General features: G+C 36.8%; 1 protein-coding gene across 1 annotated transcript; it reads right to left on the reverse strand.

The window, feature by feature from the left end:
* Nucleotides 1–1,378: 1,378 nt before the first annotated feature.
* Nucleotides 1,379–5,288, reverse strand: LOC131068883 (probable pectate lyase 18). Its single transcript, XM_058004156.2, has 5 exons — nucleotides 4,881–5,288; nucleotides 2,491–3,127; nucleotides 2,266–2,369; nucleotides 2,010–2,148; nucleotides 1,379–1,918 (listed from the first exon to the last, which is right to left on the reverse strand). Exons 1-5 carry the CDS (start codon nucleotides 5,072–5,074, stop codon nucleotides 1,697–1,699), a joined length of 1,296 nt encoding a protein of 431 aa, XP_057860139.1. The 5' UTR covers nucleotides 5,075–5,288; the 3' UTR covers nucleotides 1,379–1,696.
* Nucleotides 5,289–20,264: the final 14,976 nt, after the last annotated feature.

The raw sequence follows: 20,264 nt of genomic DNA on the forward strand, positions 1-20,264 counted from the left end.
TTTTTTATTTATAATAAAAATTAGATTATATAAATGTTGGTATCTATGTCTTTATATATAATGGATTACAATAAATTGAATAAGTTAAACATTTAAATAAAAAATAATTCAAGGAGCCATTTGCAAGGGATCACATTTGTCAAAGTCATTGGAGTGTTCAATTTTCAAATGTAATATAGATATCCATCCATACATTTCCCAATCCTTTGAATTGATAAGATATGATCTAGTTAGCCAACACTTATTTTAAAAGACATTGTTTTAATAGAATATTTTTTTGGGCTATTACAACCAGTCTAGATATGAATTGGTTTCATTTTTTATAACATATTATCATCCTCACCAATTGTGCTCAAAGAAATTGAACTAGATCTCATCTATCAAAGTCACTCAATTGTTAAACCTAACCCAAGGGTTTAAACCTTGGTGGATGACTTTTTACACATACTATTATCCTCACCAATGAAAAGACTACTTGTTCTTTGAAATTCAACCAAATTTTATTTGCCGAATATAAAAAATAGAATATAACATTTGATGCACACTTAATTTTATGTCAATAATATCATTTCTTTTAACAAATCAACTTTTATTAGATTATTATTTACAATCATCTTATAAATATTATTAATTAATTGAATACAATTAATAATTTATGATTTAATTGATTGAATACAATTAATAATTTGTGATTAATTGATTGAATACAATTAATAAGTGATAAAATAATTAATGGGAATAATAAGATATTTCTTGATTATACTATTCAAACTTGTTCAAATCTTTATTAAAATATAGATATCCATCCATATATTTTCCAACCTTTTGAATCAAGGCAATGTCTATCCAACTAGGAATATGGTTGTTACATATGGCTATCAAGCACTTGGATAGTCAAACATATGGCTATCGAGCACTTGGATAGTCAAACATATGGCTATCGAGCACTTGGATAGTCATGCATATGGCTATCATGTATGAGGGTTTAATGTTTATTTGATAAGATTTCTAGATTGTATAAATGCTGGTATCTATGTCTTTATATAATGGATTCCAATAATTTGAATAAGTTAAACATTTAAATCAAAAGTCATTCTTTAACTAAGGAGCCATGTGCAAAGGATCTCATTTGTCAAATTCATTGGAGTGTTCAACTTGATTCAAATGTAGTACAAATATTCATCTAGACATTTCCCAATCCTTTGAATTGATAAGATATGAGAGTTGGCCAACACTTCTTTTAAAAGATTTTTGTTTTTTATTGAAATAGTTAGAAAATAAAATAAAAAGACTACTTGTCAAATATGCTCAACCAATTGAACTAAAACCCTTTAAATAATTAAACATAAAAATAAAATAAAATTAATACACTAAATACTATGTCAACAATATCATTTCTTTTCTCAAATCTATTTTTATTAGATTATTATTTAAAATCATAGGTTACTAACTTCGAGAATATACATATCCCTCAACCGAAGGAAATAGAAACATAGTTAACTGTAATGAGAATAAGAGCCTTATAAAAGCGGCATGATTAATAATTAACATTAAACAAGATTCCACACCCGCTAAGGATTCGCCTCCACCACTGTAAATTCTTCAGGCCGAGGTTGAAGAGTAAAGAAGAAGCTTCAAGTTACTGCTATAGTACAACATATGAAATAGTGACTGATTAAAGTGGGTCTCCGTATTGTCAGCAGCGGGAACCTTTTCTACAGGCAAGAACACCTGCAGATCCAGTGAGAGAATCAACAAGAGACGAGGGTTTTGCCGCCAGACTAGAAGCTTTTGCATAGTTTGAGGATGCTTCCGCACCAGACGCTTTGAAAAATGCTCCATTTAACATGAGATCCCCTTCTGATCTCCAATTCCAGTGCTGCCATTCACTCTGAGCTGCATCTTCGTGCTTGGTCACCTGTACCGTTTTAATTACTAGGTAAGTACTGTGAATTACGGAGAATGAGACAAACTAAATATCATCAAATGTTTTAATAAAGTGAATGTACCTCCTTGCAGAATCTGTCGGCAGGGGCAATGAATCTGTTGCCTTGACTGTTAATGGTGGGGTTCGCGCTTCCCCCAATAGCGTACATTTCCCAGTGGGTGTAATCGTTGTTCACCACATGAAAATACCCAAGTCGGCATCTGCATTACCCCACAATACCCATCATCATTGATTTTGATTTTAGACAAATGCGTAGGATTTAGGATTTGCTTCAGGCTAATTTTGTTTGGGCTGAAAATAAGATTTTTGCTTTATACCTGGGCATTCGTTGAACAAGCCCTTCTCCAAAATGATTGAATGCTATTGTTACTTGCATATTTTTATCTGGGGTATACCCGTCGCTGTGGCCCAGAAGCATCACCTGTGACATACCCAATAAATTTGGGGTTATGAGGACAAATTTCAGAAGTTTTTTGCTCTTATCAAGCAGTGACCCAAAAACAAATCCTAATGTGGGTGAATGGAGATTCAAAATTTCAAACCTTATCATGGCGAGTCATAAAATTGTTGGAGATTGTTATAGCAGTGGAGCCTTTAATGGCGTCGATAAGTCCGTCTGTGCAGCTGGAAAATGAGCAATGGTCGACCCAAATATGACTCCCTCCAAATATAGAAATCCCATCGCCATCACTGATGGTTCTGTATCCATAATGACTAGGAGAATCCCTCACCATAGCATTTCCCGCAGGCTTACAGTCGTGGATATGAATGCCATGTATGATGATATTGGTCACATACTGAATTGTAATGCAGGGGCCATTTGCAATGTGGACGTTTGCACCTCTGCCATCAATTGTCTTGTGACTGTTCATGATGAGCTCTTCCTTGAGTTGGATGGTCATGTCTTTTTGGAATATGATCCACAGGGGCTCTGTTTGAATAACAGCGTGGCGTAGAGTGCCGGGCCGAGGATTGACTGCGTCGGAGTCACCGGGATCTGTAACCACATATAATCTTCCGCCTTTTCCTCCAATGGCGTTTCTGCCAAATCCGATTGTACAGTCAGCCAATCTCTGCCTGTTGCTTTCCCAGTTGGGATCACACCTCCAGCAGTCATCAATGGGGTTTCCAGTTCCACACGACAGAAAACCCAGTTGCCTCCTTGAACTGTTTATGCTCCTGCATTACATTACAATTGAACAAACGAATTACACGGTGATTCCAGAAACCTAACAATCAAATGATTTCATTACAATTAAACAAACGAATTACGCAGTGATTCTGGAAACCTAACAATTAATTGATTTTACCATAGAAACATAGAAATAAGTCAATCTACCTTTCTTTCTGAATCATAGAAATTTGATCCGAAATTTACAAAAAGAACTACTGATACGATCTAAACTAAAAAGTAAGACAATCAAACTACTTCCATTTCCTAATTTGGGAAAATAACACACCAAATGAATCACTAAACCTCTGCGCCAGTTTTCTTTACCCCAAACATAAAAAAAGTGTTAAAAACCTCTGGCAATTGAACCGGGCCCCATAGCCAACAGCACATCAGAGAATAACAGTCATAAGAATTCTGGTAGATAAATGATATTGTTGGACTTCCTACAATTTTTATGGCAATTAATATTAAAAAAGCTTGGCCAATAATCTCCCACCTCTTCATTATTTAGCTAGTCTTTGTCTATTATTCACACATCTTCTCTTCTCTAACTCACTATTCTGATGATAGATCGTAGAATATGATCAAACTTTTATACAAAAATATACACAATTAAATCTAAAAACTTTCTAATATTAATTAACATAAACTATAGAAACTTAATATCTTTAATTTTTTTAAAAACCTATTTTCTGACCAATGATTTACAGTAATGTAAACAAAAGACCTTACCACACCAAGATCTCTCACAATTTCATCTATCAGCAGGACAATTTTATATCCCTAAAGGTACCCATCATAAAACACAGGGAGATCTGCTTCCTGAAGTACAGAGACATCTCACTCCAGCCACAAGATGAAGTCACAATGTTGTTATAAATGCATTACATTACAATCAAACAATACACATTGATTCCACGCCAATTGAATGAATCATAAAACCTCTGAGCCAGTTTTATCTACCCCAAACATATAACCATAATTAAAAGGTGTTAAAAACCTCCAGTAGTTGAGCCGGGTCCCATAGCTAACAGCACCTCATAGAATTAACATTCACAAGAATTCTTGTTAGTAAAAAGACATTGTTGGACTTCCCTCCCTAACAAGTTTTATATTAGTTAATATTAAAAGTTTTTTTTCTGGTCAATTACTGGCAGTCATGTAAACAAAAGTCTTATCATACAGATAACACACATTAAATCTATATATCTATGCATTCTCTAAACATTCTAATTATGGATCAGGAAATACTAAAAATCACAATCATATACAACTAAATGATATTGGCGTGGATTGTAAAAATCTGTTAACATTCAATACTATGATAACTATTAGAACATGTTCTACTATTGAACTAATAACTGAATTTTTCCCTAACAGAACTACTTTATATCCACAAAAACACCCACCATAAAACACAGAGATCTGCTTCCTGAAATACAGAGACATCTCACTCCAGCCACAAGATAACCTTACATTAGTTAGCTGTTATAAATGCATATTAGGACAAGCAGTACAAAGTAATGTATGGCACAATAATGAAGTGAGGCTCACAAAACTGGTGTACGGGACTGCAATGAATCTACACTGTCCCTACACACAGCTCTTTAAGCCACTTTACCCAAGTAAATATGCATGGGATGCAGACAATATCTTTCACAATATCGATTTGAAGTACAGGGCACACTAAATCAAAACGTTTACATGTGAATCTAAGTACAATGCAGTGGATCCATAATTTACTTCATGCTTGCTTACCTTTCCACCATTTTTACAACAATTTCAGGGTCTTCCACGTGGGGTTTTGGTGCAGGTTCTGCCACTGAAGGCTGTCCCACCATAGCTCGAGTCAGACTTTCGAAAATTCCAAAGGATTTGCTGCCTTCGACATGAATGCACAACATTCCTCCTAACAAAACAAGCAATGCTAAAACATTTCCCCTGCTACCCATGGTGAACAAATTCTACACCAAATCAAAGCTAATTCTACTCTTTTTTACACCAAATCAAAGCAATGCCTAAGCAATCTGGGCGCTACTGGATCTATAAAACCAGAAATGCCTATGAATTGCAGTTATGCCATGAATTGGCACAAGCAACTTAGGGAACTTAAGTTGAACTAAACTCTTTGTAAGTGCAAATTCAGGTTCACACATTGGTGCTTATATAGAAAATTAAGCTGTTACAGGAATGGAGACTATAGAAGTTGGGAGATTAAATCAGTCGTCATCAGAAACTCTCAACAATTCACATGGGAAAGTGTTTAACGTGTGGTCAAGCATCGTGGTACTGGTCCTGCATTTTTTCTCATTATTGAGAAAAGCAGTTAACGACCAAATGAAAATGCAAAAGTTAGTTAAAAACGGAAATACTGTCTCCGCCGTTACGTGATTCCGAACAAGTACGTTAAAAACTGAAATACGCTCTCCAGTGTAACGGGATTCCAATTAGATCGCGGTATCTCAAACGTAATAGGAGATTTATAATTTACCATAACAAATAAAAGTATCCCTATCAATACAATGATAATTGATAATTCTCTGTTAAATATTAAATTACATTTCTGTTTTTGATATTAAAAGCAGTCAAAACAAGGCGCTGATCGAGGAAAGAATGGCAAGCCAACTATCAGCAGAGCAGCAGCAAAATTACATCCTTGTTTTATATAGTAAATTATAATAATTTGAGTAAATATATATCTAAACAAGAATACTATCTTCGGCTAAGCATCACATGCAAAAGGATCCAATTTTTTAAAGCTGTCTTAGTGTCAAATCTAGTTTGGATCCAAGTTGTCAAAATTGTCTTAGTGTGTAAAGTCATCCTCGTGTTGAACCTGGTTTGAACACGTCTCAAAGATTCAAACAATGATAGATATCAATGCTAAGAGATTTTCACAATCCATATTATAGAACAAAAGTAGTTTATGGATTTGATTGTATTTAAGATTTTTGCATCAACATTTTGGATCACACTCCTTGATATTTGGATCACACTCGATGAATATCTCATTATCAATATCATGAAGTGTGATCCAAAATGATGAAAAAAATCTTAAACACAATCTAATCCAGAAACTACTTTTGCTCAATGATAAAAATAAAAAAAAAATTAAATAAATTATTATTATTAAAAATAGTTGAGAGAATTGCTCATTAGATCCACAACAATTCTATTCTCTATATTCTTACTTTGTTGATTCGAGGAAAATTAAATTTTTTTTATAAAAAATCCCATAATAAGTTAAAATCGTGCTTGGGAGGAACTCTACATTATCACAATATCCTTTTTAGGTGGTACCTAGTTTTAGACTTGAGTGGATAAGATTAGCCACTCCACTAAATTTTAAATATTTTTTGAAATATAGTGTGAGAATAACGTACGATGTGGGGGAAAATAAAGTATACAACAACGGAGTTAAGAAACCAAGTCACAAGCTTTTCAGTTAATTTGGCACTATACGGAAATAAAATTCCACGGGAATAAAATCACACGGACATAAACTCTAATAAGCAATCATTAATTTTGGAATTTACTTTTAAAGTAAGTTCGCTCAGTAATCAATCATTAAATATTTGATAAAAAATCTCTCCAGTAAGCACTCATTAATTTTGGAAGATTTACTTTTAACGCAAGATTTATGTTTTGGTTTTTTTAATAATTAAAATGTCTTTTAACATGTTGTCTCAATATTATAAAGGGAGGGGATAAGGGTAGCTACTTTCTTGCAACCAGAGATTTTAAAGGGTACATTAGATTTTGACGATTCTTTTTTTTTGTTTTCTCTACATGCATTTTAACTATTTGTAGTTATTGTTTTGGTTTCTAGATGCACATTGTGGGATTCGTTATGCGTGCAAGGATAAAAAAGTACACATTTTGAAGTGTTGTATAATACCTACTTAAATATGCCCCAATAACCTTGCATTTTAAATTGTCAATAATTTGCTATGGGTGCCAATAAAGGTGTACAAATGAACCAAGTACATTCCAAAAATGCTAAAAAAATGAGCGACTATATGTACATGTGAAATTTATTAATGGGCTTTTAATTATTTATTTTTTGATTTTTTTAGAGTTAGTAATTGGGGATTGGGTGTGCAAGGAGTGAATGGTTATTAGAACATGAATGGTAGTTGGTGCTCTTCCCCTAATTCAATAGATGTGATGTATGTATTACAATATAGAAAGTATATATAAAAGGAGAAGTGATGTTTATAAGGGTTGTATATATATATATATATATAGTTTTATATTTTGTCAAAATCTCATAATTTCGAGAGTTTTTAACTAGTCGAACTCTAATGTAATTAATAAAGAAACTATTAGTCACATCATGGTTGTACGACTTACATACAAAATTTAACCAAACAAATTTAAAACCAATCAATTATTGAACACCTTATGGTAATGTTATGACACGTACATAAGAATCGCTAAGGATCTCTAGAACCCTTCCATATATATAATCAAAGGGATTCAATATTAATATTTATATGGCTAGTGTAGACGCTTAAATTAACCCTCCTACATAATTAATTTATACAATTATGTTAGCCTTTATTCTTCTCAATATTAATTGAATTTAACTTAATTAATGTAGTCCATATAATTGATTTATTTAATAAATCAATTTTCCCTCTTTCTTCTAAAGCCTTCAAAAATTAATTATTCTTGATCCCCCCCTTTAATTAATTAATTAATCCATGTGATTCCTACGAATCGCCTTTTTTTAATCTATCATTAGCCTAATTAATTCTTCTAGAAACCCTCATAATCCTACTTAGCATTATTCTTCATTTTTTAATTACTCCCACTCATTCTCTCTCCTAGTCAAATCCTCTTACAAATCCCACTTGCTCTTAATCCCCACCTAATTCTTCTAAATAGTCCCCTTAATCTCTTGTTAGTGGCTAATCTCTACAATTAGCCACAAAAGCCAACCTTAGCCATTTATGGCTAAATCCTCATGTCCCCCTCCTCACCTTCCACCTTAAATGCTCCTTTTTGGGGTGAATGTGAGATTTTCAAAATCTCACATTCTCCCATGTTTCTCACCTTCCCAAGGAATTTTAAAATTCATTTTCCCTTTTTCAATCCCCATGCACACAATATCTTGGGATTTTTTAATTCCATGTGCATCCCCCAAGGAATTTTTAATTCCTTTTATCCTTCCTAGGTGCATTGGGAACTCTTCCCCATCTACCTTGAGGAGGGTGGAGACGAGAAATGCCTTTATGCCAAATCTCTTGATCTCCACCCCCCTTATCATGTCATTGTCCCTTGATCCATGTGATCTCTTCCTCTCAATCCTAGCCTTCCATTGCCTGTTAATCTTAACCATCCATTTTTCTCCATCCAATTCTATAAATTGGGGTCTCCATCCCCTCATTTGACATCTCCAATTTTAGTAAGTTTGTGCTGCCACCTTGAGTCCAAGAATCCATTCAAGAGCCCACACTATAGCCAAATTTCCCACATGGCCACACTTTTCCACTATTATCCCATTTGAGTATCCATCATACATCCACTAGTCCAATCCTTGATCCATTTGTTGTGCACATTGGAGAGCCATCCACATCAACCCATTGAGCTAATCAAATCAGGTTGGAGAAGGGGCACTACTTCAACCTCACCAAGAGCTCAATCCGAGGAAGTAGGTGAAATTTAGGGAAGGTATAATGGTTATTTGTGTTTTTTAGTGTTTATACTTTGTGTATTTGATCTCTCTAACCATTTTACGTTCCTTGGATTTTCCCGTCTTCAGCTAGGGTTTGAGGAATGACATATGCAAGTACTTTTAAATCAAAGCTTTTTGTAATAGTAGGCGATTTTCACAACTTATCTAGGTTTTATGTGCCAAGCCTTTAATCTATGGAATGACAATTAAAATTGGTTGAGTCGGATGTAGGTGTGGATAGTGCCATTAGTTAGTAGTGTACAAATAATGAGATGATATGAAAATGTAACAAAAATTAAGTACATTAGATACCTAGTAAAATTAGAGAGGTATTTGAAAGGAAGCAATGGTGCAAAATATGCTTCAAACATTATATTTTGATTGGAGGTGTGTGTAAAAATAATTAATCTTGTAGTTACAAAAAAGAATAAATAATATAATATACTACAATAAGATGATTTTATGGGGAAAACTCTTTCGGAAGAATAAATTCATGCTCCAAAGTATGGACCAATTGTATTATTACCAACAATGGTTAGAATACAATATCTAAGGACATGCCCTTAAAGGAGTATCACTAACATATGAAATTGGAGCAATTTAGGTGTAAAGCGGAAAATCGCGGTCGAACCCTAGTTGGTCTCCCCTCTTCTAACTCCAAGGAGAGAGAAGGGAGGTTCGCTAGGATTCGATGGGTTTTCACTTAGGGGGAAGACTTTACATTCAAAAGAGGGGTTGAAACTCATAAGATTCAATCCCACACGATGTAAGATTGGATGCTAAATGAATTTCAAGGGTTTGGAAAGCAAAGCTACCCTCTTTTGTAAAGAATGTTGATTAAGGAAATTAAGCTAAGGATGCATAGAAAGTCATAAAGATTCGCTTATAAACTGAGTTCGGGTTATAGGATGAAGCTGCGGACCTGGAATTAGCAGTAGAATGTCGATACGGCACTGTCCTGCAAATTTGAGAAAAAGTTGTCAGGACGATGGCACCCGGCGCCACGGTCCTCCGAAAAATCCGCGAAACGAAGGGGGATCAGTTCGTCTCTGCACAAGGATTCCAGATCTTCAATCTCAGCCGCGTACCTGCAACCTACACACAGAAAAGCGAAGACGATTGGGGGGTTAAGGATTAGGGGTTTGCCTTTAGGTCAAACCCCGGTTTTGGAATTAACCAAGAAATGAGCAAGTGCTGTAAATGTAAATGACTGTAATGTAAAACAAGTACTAATACCTTGTTCTAAGGATGTTTGTATCCTTATGTGCAAAGGTTTAGATGTTGTATGTTGTATGTTGTAGCATGTAATAAGTGATCTCCTCTTCAATGGTTGAATCCTTGACTTGAATGCAACACTTAGCCTTGAATGGAGACTTGGAATGATCAATTGCTTGAATGCTTGAATGCTTGAGTATAGTTTCCACGCTTTGTACACATCTCCTCTTCATCCCAAATGAGAGAGAAAAATGTAGTTTATATACTTGTCAATTAGGGCTGATAGACTGATTTTCCCAACCTTAGGCCGACCAGGGAAGTATATTTCCAAATTGCAATAAAAAAGACCCGATATCACTTAGGAAACCGAGCCCAAAATAGGACCCAGGGACTAGGGCGCTGGGCGCCCTGGTCCTGAGGGACCAGGGCGCTGGGCGCTCTGGTCCCACCTCCGGGACAGCGGGGTGCAAGGAGGTTCAGGCCAACGGTGCTTGAAAAATGCAGTTTTCAGTGTCGTGAGCAAGTTTTGGGGTCTCCATTCAGGTTGCGTGTTGCGTCGCCATCGTGAAGACCGAAATGCAGTCGAAATTGCAAGTGTCGCAATTTTAGGATGCTACATTAGGTAGCAAAACAGTACCTACAAATCCATCATAAGGATTTTACTTAGAGAAGAGTTATAGGGAGTTGGAATAAGCAATCATTGATTTTGGAGGATCTACTTTTAACTCAAGAGTTTAGTAGTTGTCTTTATGTTAAGGTTTCTAAATAATTAAATCGTCATTTAACATATTGTTTCAATATTATAAAGAGGGGATAATTCAATTGATGTGATGTATGCATTACAATTTATAAAGTATATATAAAAGGAGAAGTGGTGTTTATAAGGGTTGTAAATCTATTTTTTATATCAAATAGTTTTATATTTTGTCAAAATCTCACAATTTCAAGACTATTTACCTAATCTAATTCTAAAAAAAATAATAAAGAAAATATTAGTCACATCATGGTTGTACAACTTGAATACAAAATTTAACCAAACAAATTTAGAATCAATTATTGAACATTTTGGCAATATTATGACATGTGTAAGAATCGCTATCTCTAGAACCCTTTCATATATATATAATCAAAGGGATTTAATGTTAGAATTAATATGGCAAGGGTTTGAGGAATGAGATGTGCAAGTACTTTTAAATCAAAGCTTTTTGCAACATTGCATATTTTTCACAACTTATCTAGGTTTGATGTCCCAAGGCTTTCATCTACACATGTAGCATCGTAAATTGTACACCTTTATTATTGTGTCCAATTTTACACTCTCCTAGCACCTATTTTAGTATTTCCCTTTCCTTTATGCATTATAAGACTTTCTTAGGCATTTAATTAAAAATTTAATTAAACGCAAATCTTTTTTAATCAATTCACATTCCTTAAATTAGGCCCTTGATCTTAGGTGTGCCCCTTTATATTATTTCATCCCTATTTATCCTTAATCCTACCCCAATTTCAACTTCCAAGACACATCCTGCATATCTATACATTATGGTTTGAGCTGTTAGAGTAAAGTAATTAATTAACTTTGCTCTCCTCTTAAGATTTCTCTTTATGCATACATTAGTCATTTAATAATTAATATTTAATTATTAAATGCTCACACCTTAGGGTTAGGTTTTCCTTTTGGTGTTGATCTCCTTTATAAGGATTGATCTCTTGTATTATTCATATTCTTGATTCATTTTTTCTCTGATAATACATCTTTTCTCTTTGTCAGAGCCAAAACCCTTGTATTCATTCTCTCTCTTTCTCTGTGACAGGTTTCTTGCATGCAAGTTTCTTTTGGGTTCTGTGGATTTGTATTTCTCAAATCCTACATGGTATCAGAGCTAGATTTGTTGCAGCTTGTTCAGACTTTTGAAAGATTTTGAGATCCAAGTTTTGGTTGCATCAGATCTGTGTTTGTCTTCTGTTTTTTATTTTGGAATAGGGGGTATTTTTTTTCGGTGCACTTTGAGCCCAAACGGACCTCACCGTTGAGCTCGTAGCACCCAAAAACCCCTATTTCCATATAAAATTTGTTCGATTTGGACATAGTTGCACCAGGAGGCAAAAAAAATTTGGCCCTAGGGCACGAAAACCGAGGCAAAAAAAAAAAAAAAAATATAAAAAACGCAGGGTTTTTATTAACAAAACGTGCAGCCAGTCTGTTACCAGTGCGCCGCCGCTTCCAGGTGGCCCCCCACCCAGCCACCGCTGCCACCGGCGGTAACCTCCGCCGCACCACCAGCGCAGCCCCCGGCCCGAGCGCCGCCCGGCCCCAGCCCACCCGCCGCCTGCGCCCACCCCACATGCCGCCGCCGTCCCTGCGCCACCACCGCGCCACCAGCCCCTGCGCTAGCCCCTGGTCGCCCAGTGGACCAGGGGCTTATTTTTTTTAGCCCTTCAGGGCTATAAGGGCCTATTTGGGCCCTTTAGGAGCAGTTTTACAAAATCGGGCATAACTTGGGCGTCTGATCTCCGTTTTTCGAAAACGAATAGGCATTGGAAATCTGGTTCTGAGCGCGATCTAATTGATATAGGTCTTTTTCTTTGATTTTGCCATTTTGCAGTGTTTTTTGCCAGTCAAAGTCAAAACAAGTTTTTTGCACTCTAGGAGCCATATCTTTTGCATACGGACTCCGTTTTTCGAAAGTGAATAGGCATCGGAAAGGTGGTTCTGTGCTCTTTCCAGATCTACAGTCTATTTCATTAGAAAATTCTTCAGGTGCTCCAAATTTTTTCTCAACCCGTTATTGCTTTCTATCATTTTCTGGCTTTCAGTTTGAACTGGGGATTAGTTTTTTGCATTGTGGGGGGGTGTTTTCTCTTGCTTTCTGTTATTTACATCAGAAAACCAGAATTTACAAACACCAATACAAAAAAAATCAAACCCCCTTCTGCATCTTCTGTCTAGTTTTGAAAGACCACTTAATAATAATTAAAAATTCAGAGCAGTTGAGGCACAATTCACAAGATGGCAGACAGACCTATTGAATCTCTCACACCGCATAATTACCACACTTGGAAGGGTCGCAAGATGACTCTTCTCCAATCAAAAGGGTTATGGTCTTGTTTGGATGAGGTTCAACGTCAGTTGACACGTCCTTTTGAGATTATGCAGCACCGGGACAATATGGATCAGGCTATGGGATTGATGGCTTTACACATTTCCGACAGTCTTCAGTTTCATCTTGAGGGTTGTCTCACTCCTCGAGCCATTTGGATCAAGTTTGAAGGACTTTTTGGTACTGTCAACGAGTTTAGAGCTTTGCAGCTTGAGGCAGAGTTAACTTCCTTGGTACCTGATTCGTTTCCTTCTATTGAGGACTTTCTGATGAAGTTCAAACAACAAAGATCAATCTTGCAGGGTTGTGGTAAGACTAAGACTAATACAGAGTGCATTTTCCTGATTCTCTCCAAGCTTCGGGGTCCATTTCAGATCTTCTCTTCGACCTTCTATTCCACCATGGATGCCTTGGGTGCTCGACATGTCATGCCTTCTTTTGAGGTCTTTTGTGATCATCTGACTCATGAGCAAGCTAAGCTTAAGCAGTTGGATTCACTTTTAGGTTCACAGAACCAAGCATTGGTAGCCCAGTCCTCCAAAGGAAAACAGAAGCAGAAACCGAAGCCTAAGAAAGATTCAGAGGCTAGTGAGAATCCCTCCAAGCCACCACCTAAGTCTGATTCAAAACCACAATTCAATTCTAAACAGGGCAAATCTTCAAAGTCTGGTGAGTCTTCCTCCAAGACTAAGAAGAAATCAGGTGATCCTTACAATTTTTGTGGCAAGGAAGGAAATCCCGTTTCCAGGTGTTGGAAACGTTTAGAGGCTTTGGAGGAAGCCATGCAGCAGCATAATATCAGTGCACCACAGCCTCCTTCACAGCCCATAGGGAAAGGTCATGCTCTTTCTGCACGAGCATTGTCCTCAGCATCCACTTGGATTCTAGATTCTGGTGCCTCTCACCATATGACACACACACATGATTTGGTCACCGCTCTTGCTCCTACAGGCACTAGACATATTGCAGTTGGTGACTCAGCACAACTTTCCGTTCAGGGTTCTGGTACTGTTTCATTGGATGGTGGTTGTCTTCAGGATGTGCTTTTGGTTCCTGACATTTCGACAAACCTTCTATCCGTTTATCAGATTTGCCACTCTGGCTCTGGTAAGACAGTTTAGTTCTCTCCTCATGATGTGGTTATTCGAGATCTTCATGATCCTGACTTGGTTGTGGCTACTGGGAGTGTGGATTCTGCATCTCACTTATATAGTTTTGATGGCTTTGAGAGTTCAGACACTATTGGTTCCTCTCTTATAGCACATGCAGATTCAGTGAGCAGGCTTTGGCATGAGCATTTTGGTCATGTCAATTACAGATATCTACAGCAGATGAGTACACAGGCACTTGTGATTGGGCTTCCACAGATTTCTTGTACGGATGGTGTATGTCGTGATTGTGTCCTTGGCAAACATCATCGAGATCCTTTTCCTAAGGGTCGAGTCTCTTGTGCTAGGGCTACCCTAGAGTTGGTACACAGTGATCTTATGTCCTTTCCGACTCCTTCTTTTTCAGGGGCCCGTTATGTACTCACTTTTATTGATGACTTCTCCAGACGTACATGGGTGTACTTTCTTAAGTACAAGTCTGATGTCTTTGACTCTTTCAGGAAGTTTAAGACATTTGTGGAGAAGCAATCTGGACTTTCTATCAGGAGGATACGCACAGATAATGGGGGGGAGTATGTAAATCAGGCTTTCAGAGATTTTTGCACTGAGCATGGTTTACAACATCAGTTTACAGTTCCTTATACCCCTCAACAGAATGGTGTTGCTGAGAGAAAGAACAGAACCTTACGGGAGATGGCAAATTGTATGATACAGTCTCGAGCTATGAGTTCTTCATTTTGGGCTGAGGCAGTCAATTGTGCCAATTATATTCAAAATCAGATGCCCCATAAGGCATTATGACATATTACTCCTGAGGAGGCTTGGAACCATGTCAAGCCTGATGTTTCTACATTCTGAGTTTTTGGTAGTGAGGCTTGGGCATTTATTCCTGATGCTCAGTGGATAGCCATGGAGAGGAAGAGCCGACCACTCATATTTGTTGGCTACTGTGAGGATGTTAAGGCATACAGGTTGTTTGATCCTGATTCCAGAGAGGTCTTGTTTCGGCGAGATGTCCAGTTTGATGAGTGCTATCCTCAGATGGATTCTCCATCACCAGTTCTCCCTCATTGCCTACTCCTTCCTCTTCATCTCTTGAGGATTACTTATCTCTTGAGGATGATGTAGATCATGATCCACCATCTCCACCACCACCAGTTGCTCCATCTTTACCAAAGTGGGCCCGTGATACTATTGATGCAGCTGGTTCTTTGGCAGGTGATCCTTCAGATACTCGTCGCACTCGTGCTCAGACATCTGGTTCTAGTCTTTTGAGTCATACCCTTTCAGATGATCCTCAAAAGTTTTCAGAGGCGACAGGACACCCAGAGTGGGATAGGGCCATGGATGAGGAGTATTCTTCTTTGATGAAGAATCATACTTGGGATCTTTGTCCTCTTCCTAAGGGAAGAAAGTTGGTTCGGTGCAAGTGGGTGTATCGTACCAAGTATGCTGCCGATGGTTCTATTGATAAGTATAAGGCCCGTCTTGTTGTAAAGGGGTTTTCTTAGGTAGAGGGTATTGACTACTCTGAGACCTTTGCTCTTGTTGCCAAGATGAATTCTATACGCCTGGTACTTTCACTTGTAGCTTCACAGGGATGGACAGTGTTTCAGATGGATGTGAAGAGTGCCTTCTTACATGGAGACCTACATGAGGAGATCTATATGGAGCAGCCTCAGGGTTTTGTGCAGGACACTTCTTTGGTTTGCAGACTTCGACGTTCATTGTATGGTCTCAAACAAGCCCCCAGGGCTTGGTATGAGAAGATGGACTCCTTCTTGCTTTCCTCGCACTTCACACGCTGTCATTCCGATCACACAGTCTATATTCAACGTCAAGAGGGTGATCTTTTGATTCTAGTGCTATATGTAGATGATCTCATCATTACAGGTAGCTCATCCTCCATGATTCAGAGTGTTCAGAGAGCTTTGATGGAGCAGTTTGAGATGACAGATCTTGGTCTCTTGCACTTCTTTCTGGGTCTACAGGTTATTCAGTCTTCGGATGGGATTTCCATTTTTCAGGAGAAGTATGCTCTTGATATGCTTCAGCAATTTGGCATGCTTGATTGCAAGTCTGCCCCCACTCCATTTCAGTCAGGTGTTGTTTTGTCTTCCACTTGCTCTACTCCTTCAGTAGACCCCACTTTATACAGGCAGTTGGTTGGCAGTCTGTTGTACCTGACACATTCTCGTCCTGATCTTTCCTTTGCGGTTGGCCTTGTCTCTCGGTTCTCCCATGAACCTCATGAGAGCCATTGGCAAGCAGCCAAACGTATTTTGAGATATATTCGGGGCACCACACATTATGGCATTCACTACTCTTTAGGATCCCCTCACATCATTGGCTTCACTGACTCTGATTGGGTTGGTGATGTCAATGATCGGAAGTCTACTTCTGGCTTCATTTTTTGCCTTGGTTCTGGTCCTATTACATGGTCTTGCAAGAAGCAATCTGCTATTGCATTATCATCTACAGAGGCTGAGTACCGTGCAACAGTGTTAGCCAGTCAAGAGGTTTTATGGCTTCGGCAGTTGTTGACAGAGTTTGGGTTTCCTCTAGATTGTCCCACTATTCTTTGGTGTGACAACCAGAGTGCCATTCACATTTCTCGCAACCCAGTGGAGCATCAGTGGACAAATCATATTGAAATCCACATGCACTTCATCAGACAGTTGATTCAGGATGGTTCTCTCATCTTGGAGTATATTCCTACAGAGGAGCAGGTTGCTGACATCTTCACTAAACCTTTGGCATCTCCGCGCTATCTTCAGTTGCGCTCAATGCTTGGGGTGAAGGAAGTTGTCCTTGGGGGTTCTCAGTGAGGCCCTCCTTCCTTCATGTTTTCTTTTTAGCATGATTCTTTATCTCTTTTTGGAGAGGAGTTTTTTCCCACTGGGTTTTCTCCTTTACTCCGCTTTATAGAGATTTTCTTGTATTCGGGTACCTGATCAGGCCTTGTTGCCGGGACCCTCTTTTGCATTGTAGTTCCTTTGCTTTCTTCTGCATTGTTTGTAGCTGCATTGTAGCTCATCTTAAGGGGGGGTGTTAGAGTAAAGTAATTAATTAACTTTGCTCTCCTCTTAAGATTTCTCTTTATGCATACATTAGTCATTTAATAATTAATATTTAATTATTAAATGCTCACACCTTAGGGTTAGGTTTTCCTTTTGGTGTTGATCTCCTTTATAAGGATTGATCTCTTGTATTATTCATATTCTTGATTCATTTTTTCTCTGATAATACATCTTTTCTCTTTGTCAGAGCCAAAACCCTTGTATTCATTCTCTCTCTTTCTCTGTGACAGGTTTCTTGCATGCAGGTTTCTTTTGGGTTCTGTGGATTTGTATTTCTCAAATCCTACATGAGCCACCAAGCTGGAATCACCATTATAACCTCATTATCTTTCATTCCTCGAAAGTTGAAAAAATATTGTTGGGACCAAGGCGACCTACCACCCTGATCCCGCACTTTTTTCCTTGAATTTTGGGAGGATAATTTGGTGGTCTTATCTAATTAAAATCTGATTCCATGTGAAAATATATCAAATCTAAGTTGACCTAAAGGTGATTTCAATTATGAAATCCCTATATAAGGCATCTCTCTCAATTCATTTTGACATCTATGATCATCTTATCTTATGTTAACATTATCATCCAATTCAAGAGCAATTCTTCTTCCTTAAGAGCAGATCTGATTCAAGGAGCAAAAAACTTCATCAAGACATCTTCCATTTATGTTTTATTTATAATTTCATGATAGATTTTAAGTGATTTATCATTTATTACATCAACACATGGACGACTTATCCTAAGAACATTGCATCACCTATTGAAGGTATAATCATCTACATTCAAGCATTTCAATTTCAAATCTAGCCTTGCCCTCAAAGGGAATGACTTTACCTCAAAAGGAAAGCCTTTCCAGTTCAATTTAAGTTCACTTTCTATTTCAATTAGGGTTAATTCCAAACTCAAGGTTCGACCTAAAGAAAACCCCTATCCACAACCCCTTTTCTTTCCTCTTATGAATAGCTACAAGTACCTGATAGAGCTAGGAGGCCCAAAACAACTCCAAGAGCCCAATATAGACTTGCTTCCAAAATTTGGACTTGATTTTTAGGGACCACGACCTGATGGGGTGCCCCTATCCTAGGACCAAGTTGCTGGGGCACCTTGGTCCTCATAATTCTACATCATCTTTTGGTGGTGGCATTCAGATAGTCTCAAGATTTGGATCTTCTGACAACAACTCAATCTCAAAAGACCAAGGCATTCTAGTGCCCTATTCTTTCTAGATCAACATCATATATAAATTGTAGGTGCACAAACATATCATTTTATTATTATCTGTTAGTCATTTACAACAACTCAGTGTTTAATTTTCACACCTTAACCATAATTTTGCATCACTTCAACATATCTCCATAGTTCATTCACTTTCCATAGCAAGAAAGAATTAGAACCCCTAGAAGTGTCATTTGACTATCGTTTACAAGATTTAGTCAAATATAATCACTCCTCTAGGTGATTTCATATTTCAATGTTGGTATGAAAGTGGATCTTGGTCTTATGTTTTACCCTATTCTATTTTCATACTATACACTATGCAATGACAATCAAAATTGGTTGAGTCAAATGTAGGCATCAATAGTGTCATTGGCAGTAGTCTACAACTAATGAGATGATATAAAAAATTAACAAAAAAAAGTACATTAGATACCTAGTGTAGGCATCTAGAAATGGCCAGTTCTTGCAGTGTCAAACTTTAACATGTTTGTGTTACCTTCTTTTAATATTTTCACACTTATTAACACTTTCCTCTATGTCTCACATTTGATTTTTATCATTTTTTGACATCTTGTCATTCCTCTGCATTCTTTTCCTACTTGATTCCATTTTTTCAAATTTAAATTAGGTCTTGTCAATATCAATCTTAATTCTTAATCAGTGATCATGATCAACGTGTCATATCAATTGGACATCATTCTAACCCTAATCAATGTTAATTAGGGTGTGTCCTAAATATTTGTCATTTGTAGTATTCATCATCCTTTGGTTAATCATCAATCAATTTGGATCAATTTGCATCATTCTCAATCTTCAACCATCAGTCATTTATCATTGTTGATCAATCTATCATTGGTTTTTATCAATCTTTGATCGATTTGTCATCGGTCTCAATCAATCATCAACCTTTGTCAATTTTGATCGATTTGTCATCAATCCCTTATTAGTCATCAATTATTAAATCAAATCTTTTTGTCAATTTCAACCAATTTGTCATTGGTCTTTGTCATTATCAATTTAATCAACTTTTGGTTCTTGTTAATTATCTCTTTGATCATGGTCGTCATTATTTATGTATTGCATTATGACCTAATGTTGACCTATTTTATTTCTTTTCTCTATTAGGGTTTCTGATTCTTTAATCATTAAATCCTTTACTAATATTTCTCTTAGGATAAATGAATTTACTCATTTACCCTATGTCTTGAGTCACAATTAAATTATTTAATTGGCTAATTGTCTTTTTGTGTAAGAAATTAGTAAATGATAAATTATTAATTTCTCCCACCTTTTTCTCTCCTAATTTTCCCCTCAAATTTCTCTACTAATTTGGCTCCTCTTTTAGTGCTCAATTTTGTAATAAATCAATGAGATAATTTTGAGGCTAATTTGTCATAAATCAATTAGCATTTTTTCCTCTCCAATTTGTCATAATTGAGAGGCACAAAATTCTCTCAATTTGTCATATTTTTGCATAGCAATTTTTCATGGATTTTTGTCATACATTTGTCATGAAATTTTTAATAATTTCTCTCAATCATGTCAATTTTTGTATCAATTACCTCTTTTAATTATTCATGCCAATTTGATGATCAATTCTCCTATAAATTGAGCACTCTTTTCATTCAACTCCAACCACACTTCAAGTACCCTTATGATGCCAATTTCATCTCATTTTGCCATTCAATTTTCTTTTAATTCAATTGCATCTTGTAGGTCAAATCTACATAATTCATATTTGAAGG

The sequence above is a fragment of the Cryptomeria japonica genome, chromosome 3 (genome assembly GCF_030272615.1).
Source record: "Cryptomeria japonica chromosome 3, Sugi_1.0, whole genome shotgun sequence".
In the NCBI taxonomy this organism is placed as follows: Eukaryota; Viridiplantae; Streptophyta; class Pinopsida; order Cupressales; family Cupressaceae; genus Cryptomeria; species Cryptomeria japonica.

Bases quoted from the DNA above. Each gene is read 5' to 3' on its own strand.
- LOC131068883 (XM_058004156.2), bottom strand. From the start codon at position 5,074: ATGGGTAGCAGGGGAAATGTTTTAGCATTGCTTGTTTTGTTAGGAGGA. The intron at 3,128-4,880 runs GTAAGCAAGCAT...AATGTAATGCAG, and splicing joins GTTGTAAAAATGGTGGAAAG to GAGCATAAACAGTTCAAGGA. The intron at 2,370-2,490 runs GTTTGAAATTTT...GGTATGTCACAG, and splicing joins TTATGACTCGCCATGATAAG to GTGATGCTTCTGGGCCACAG.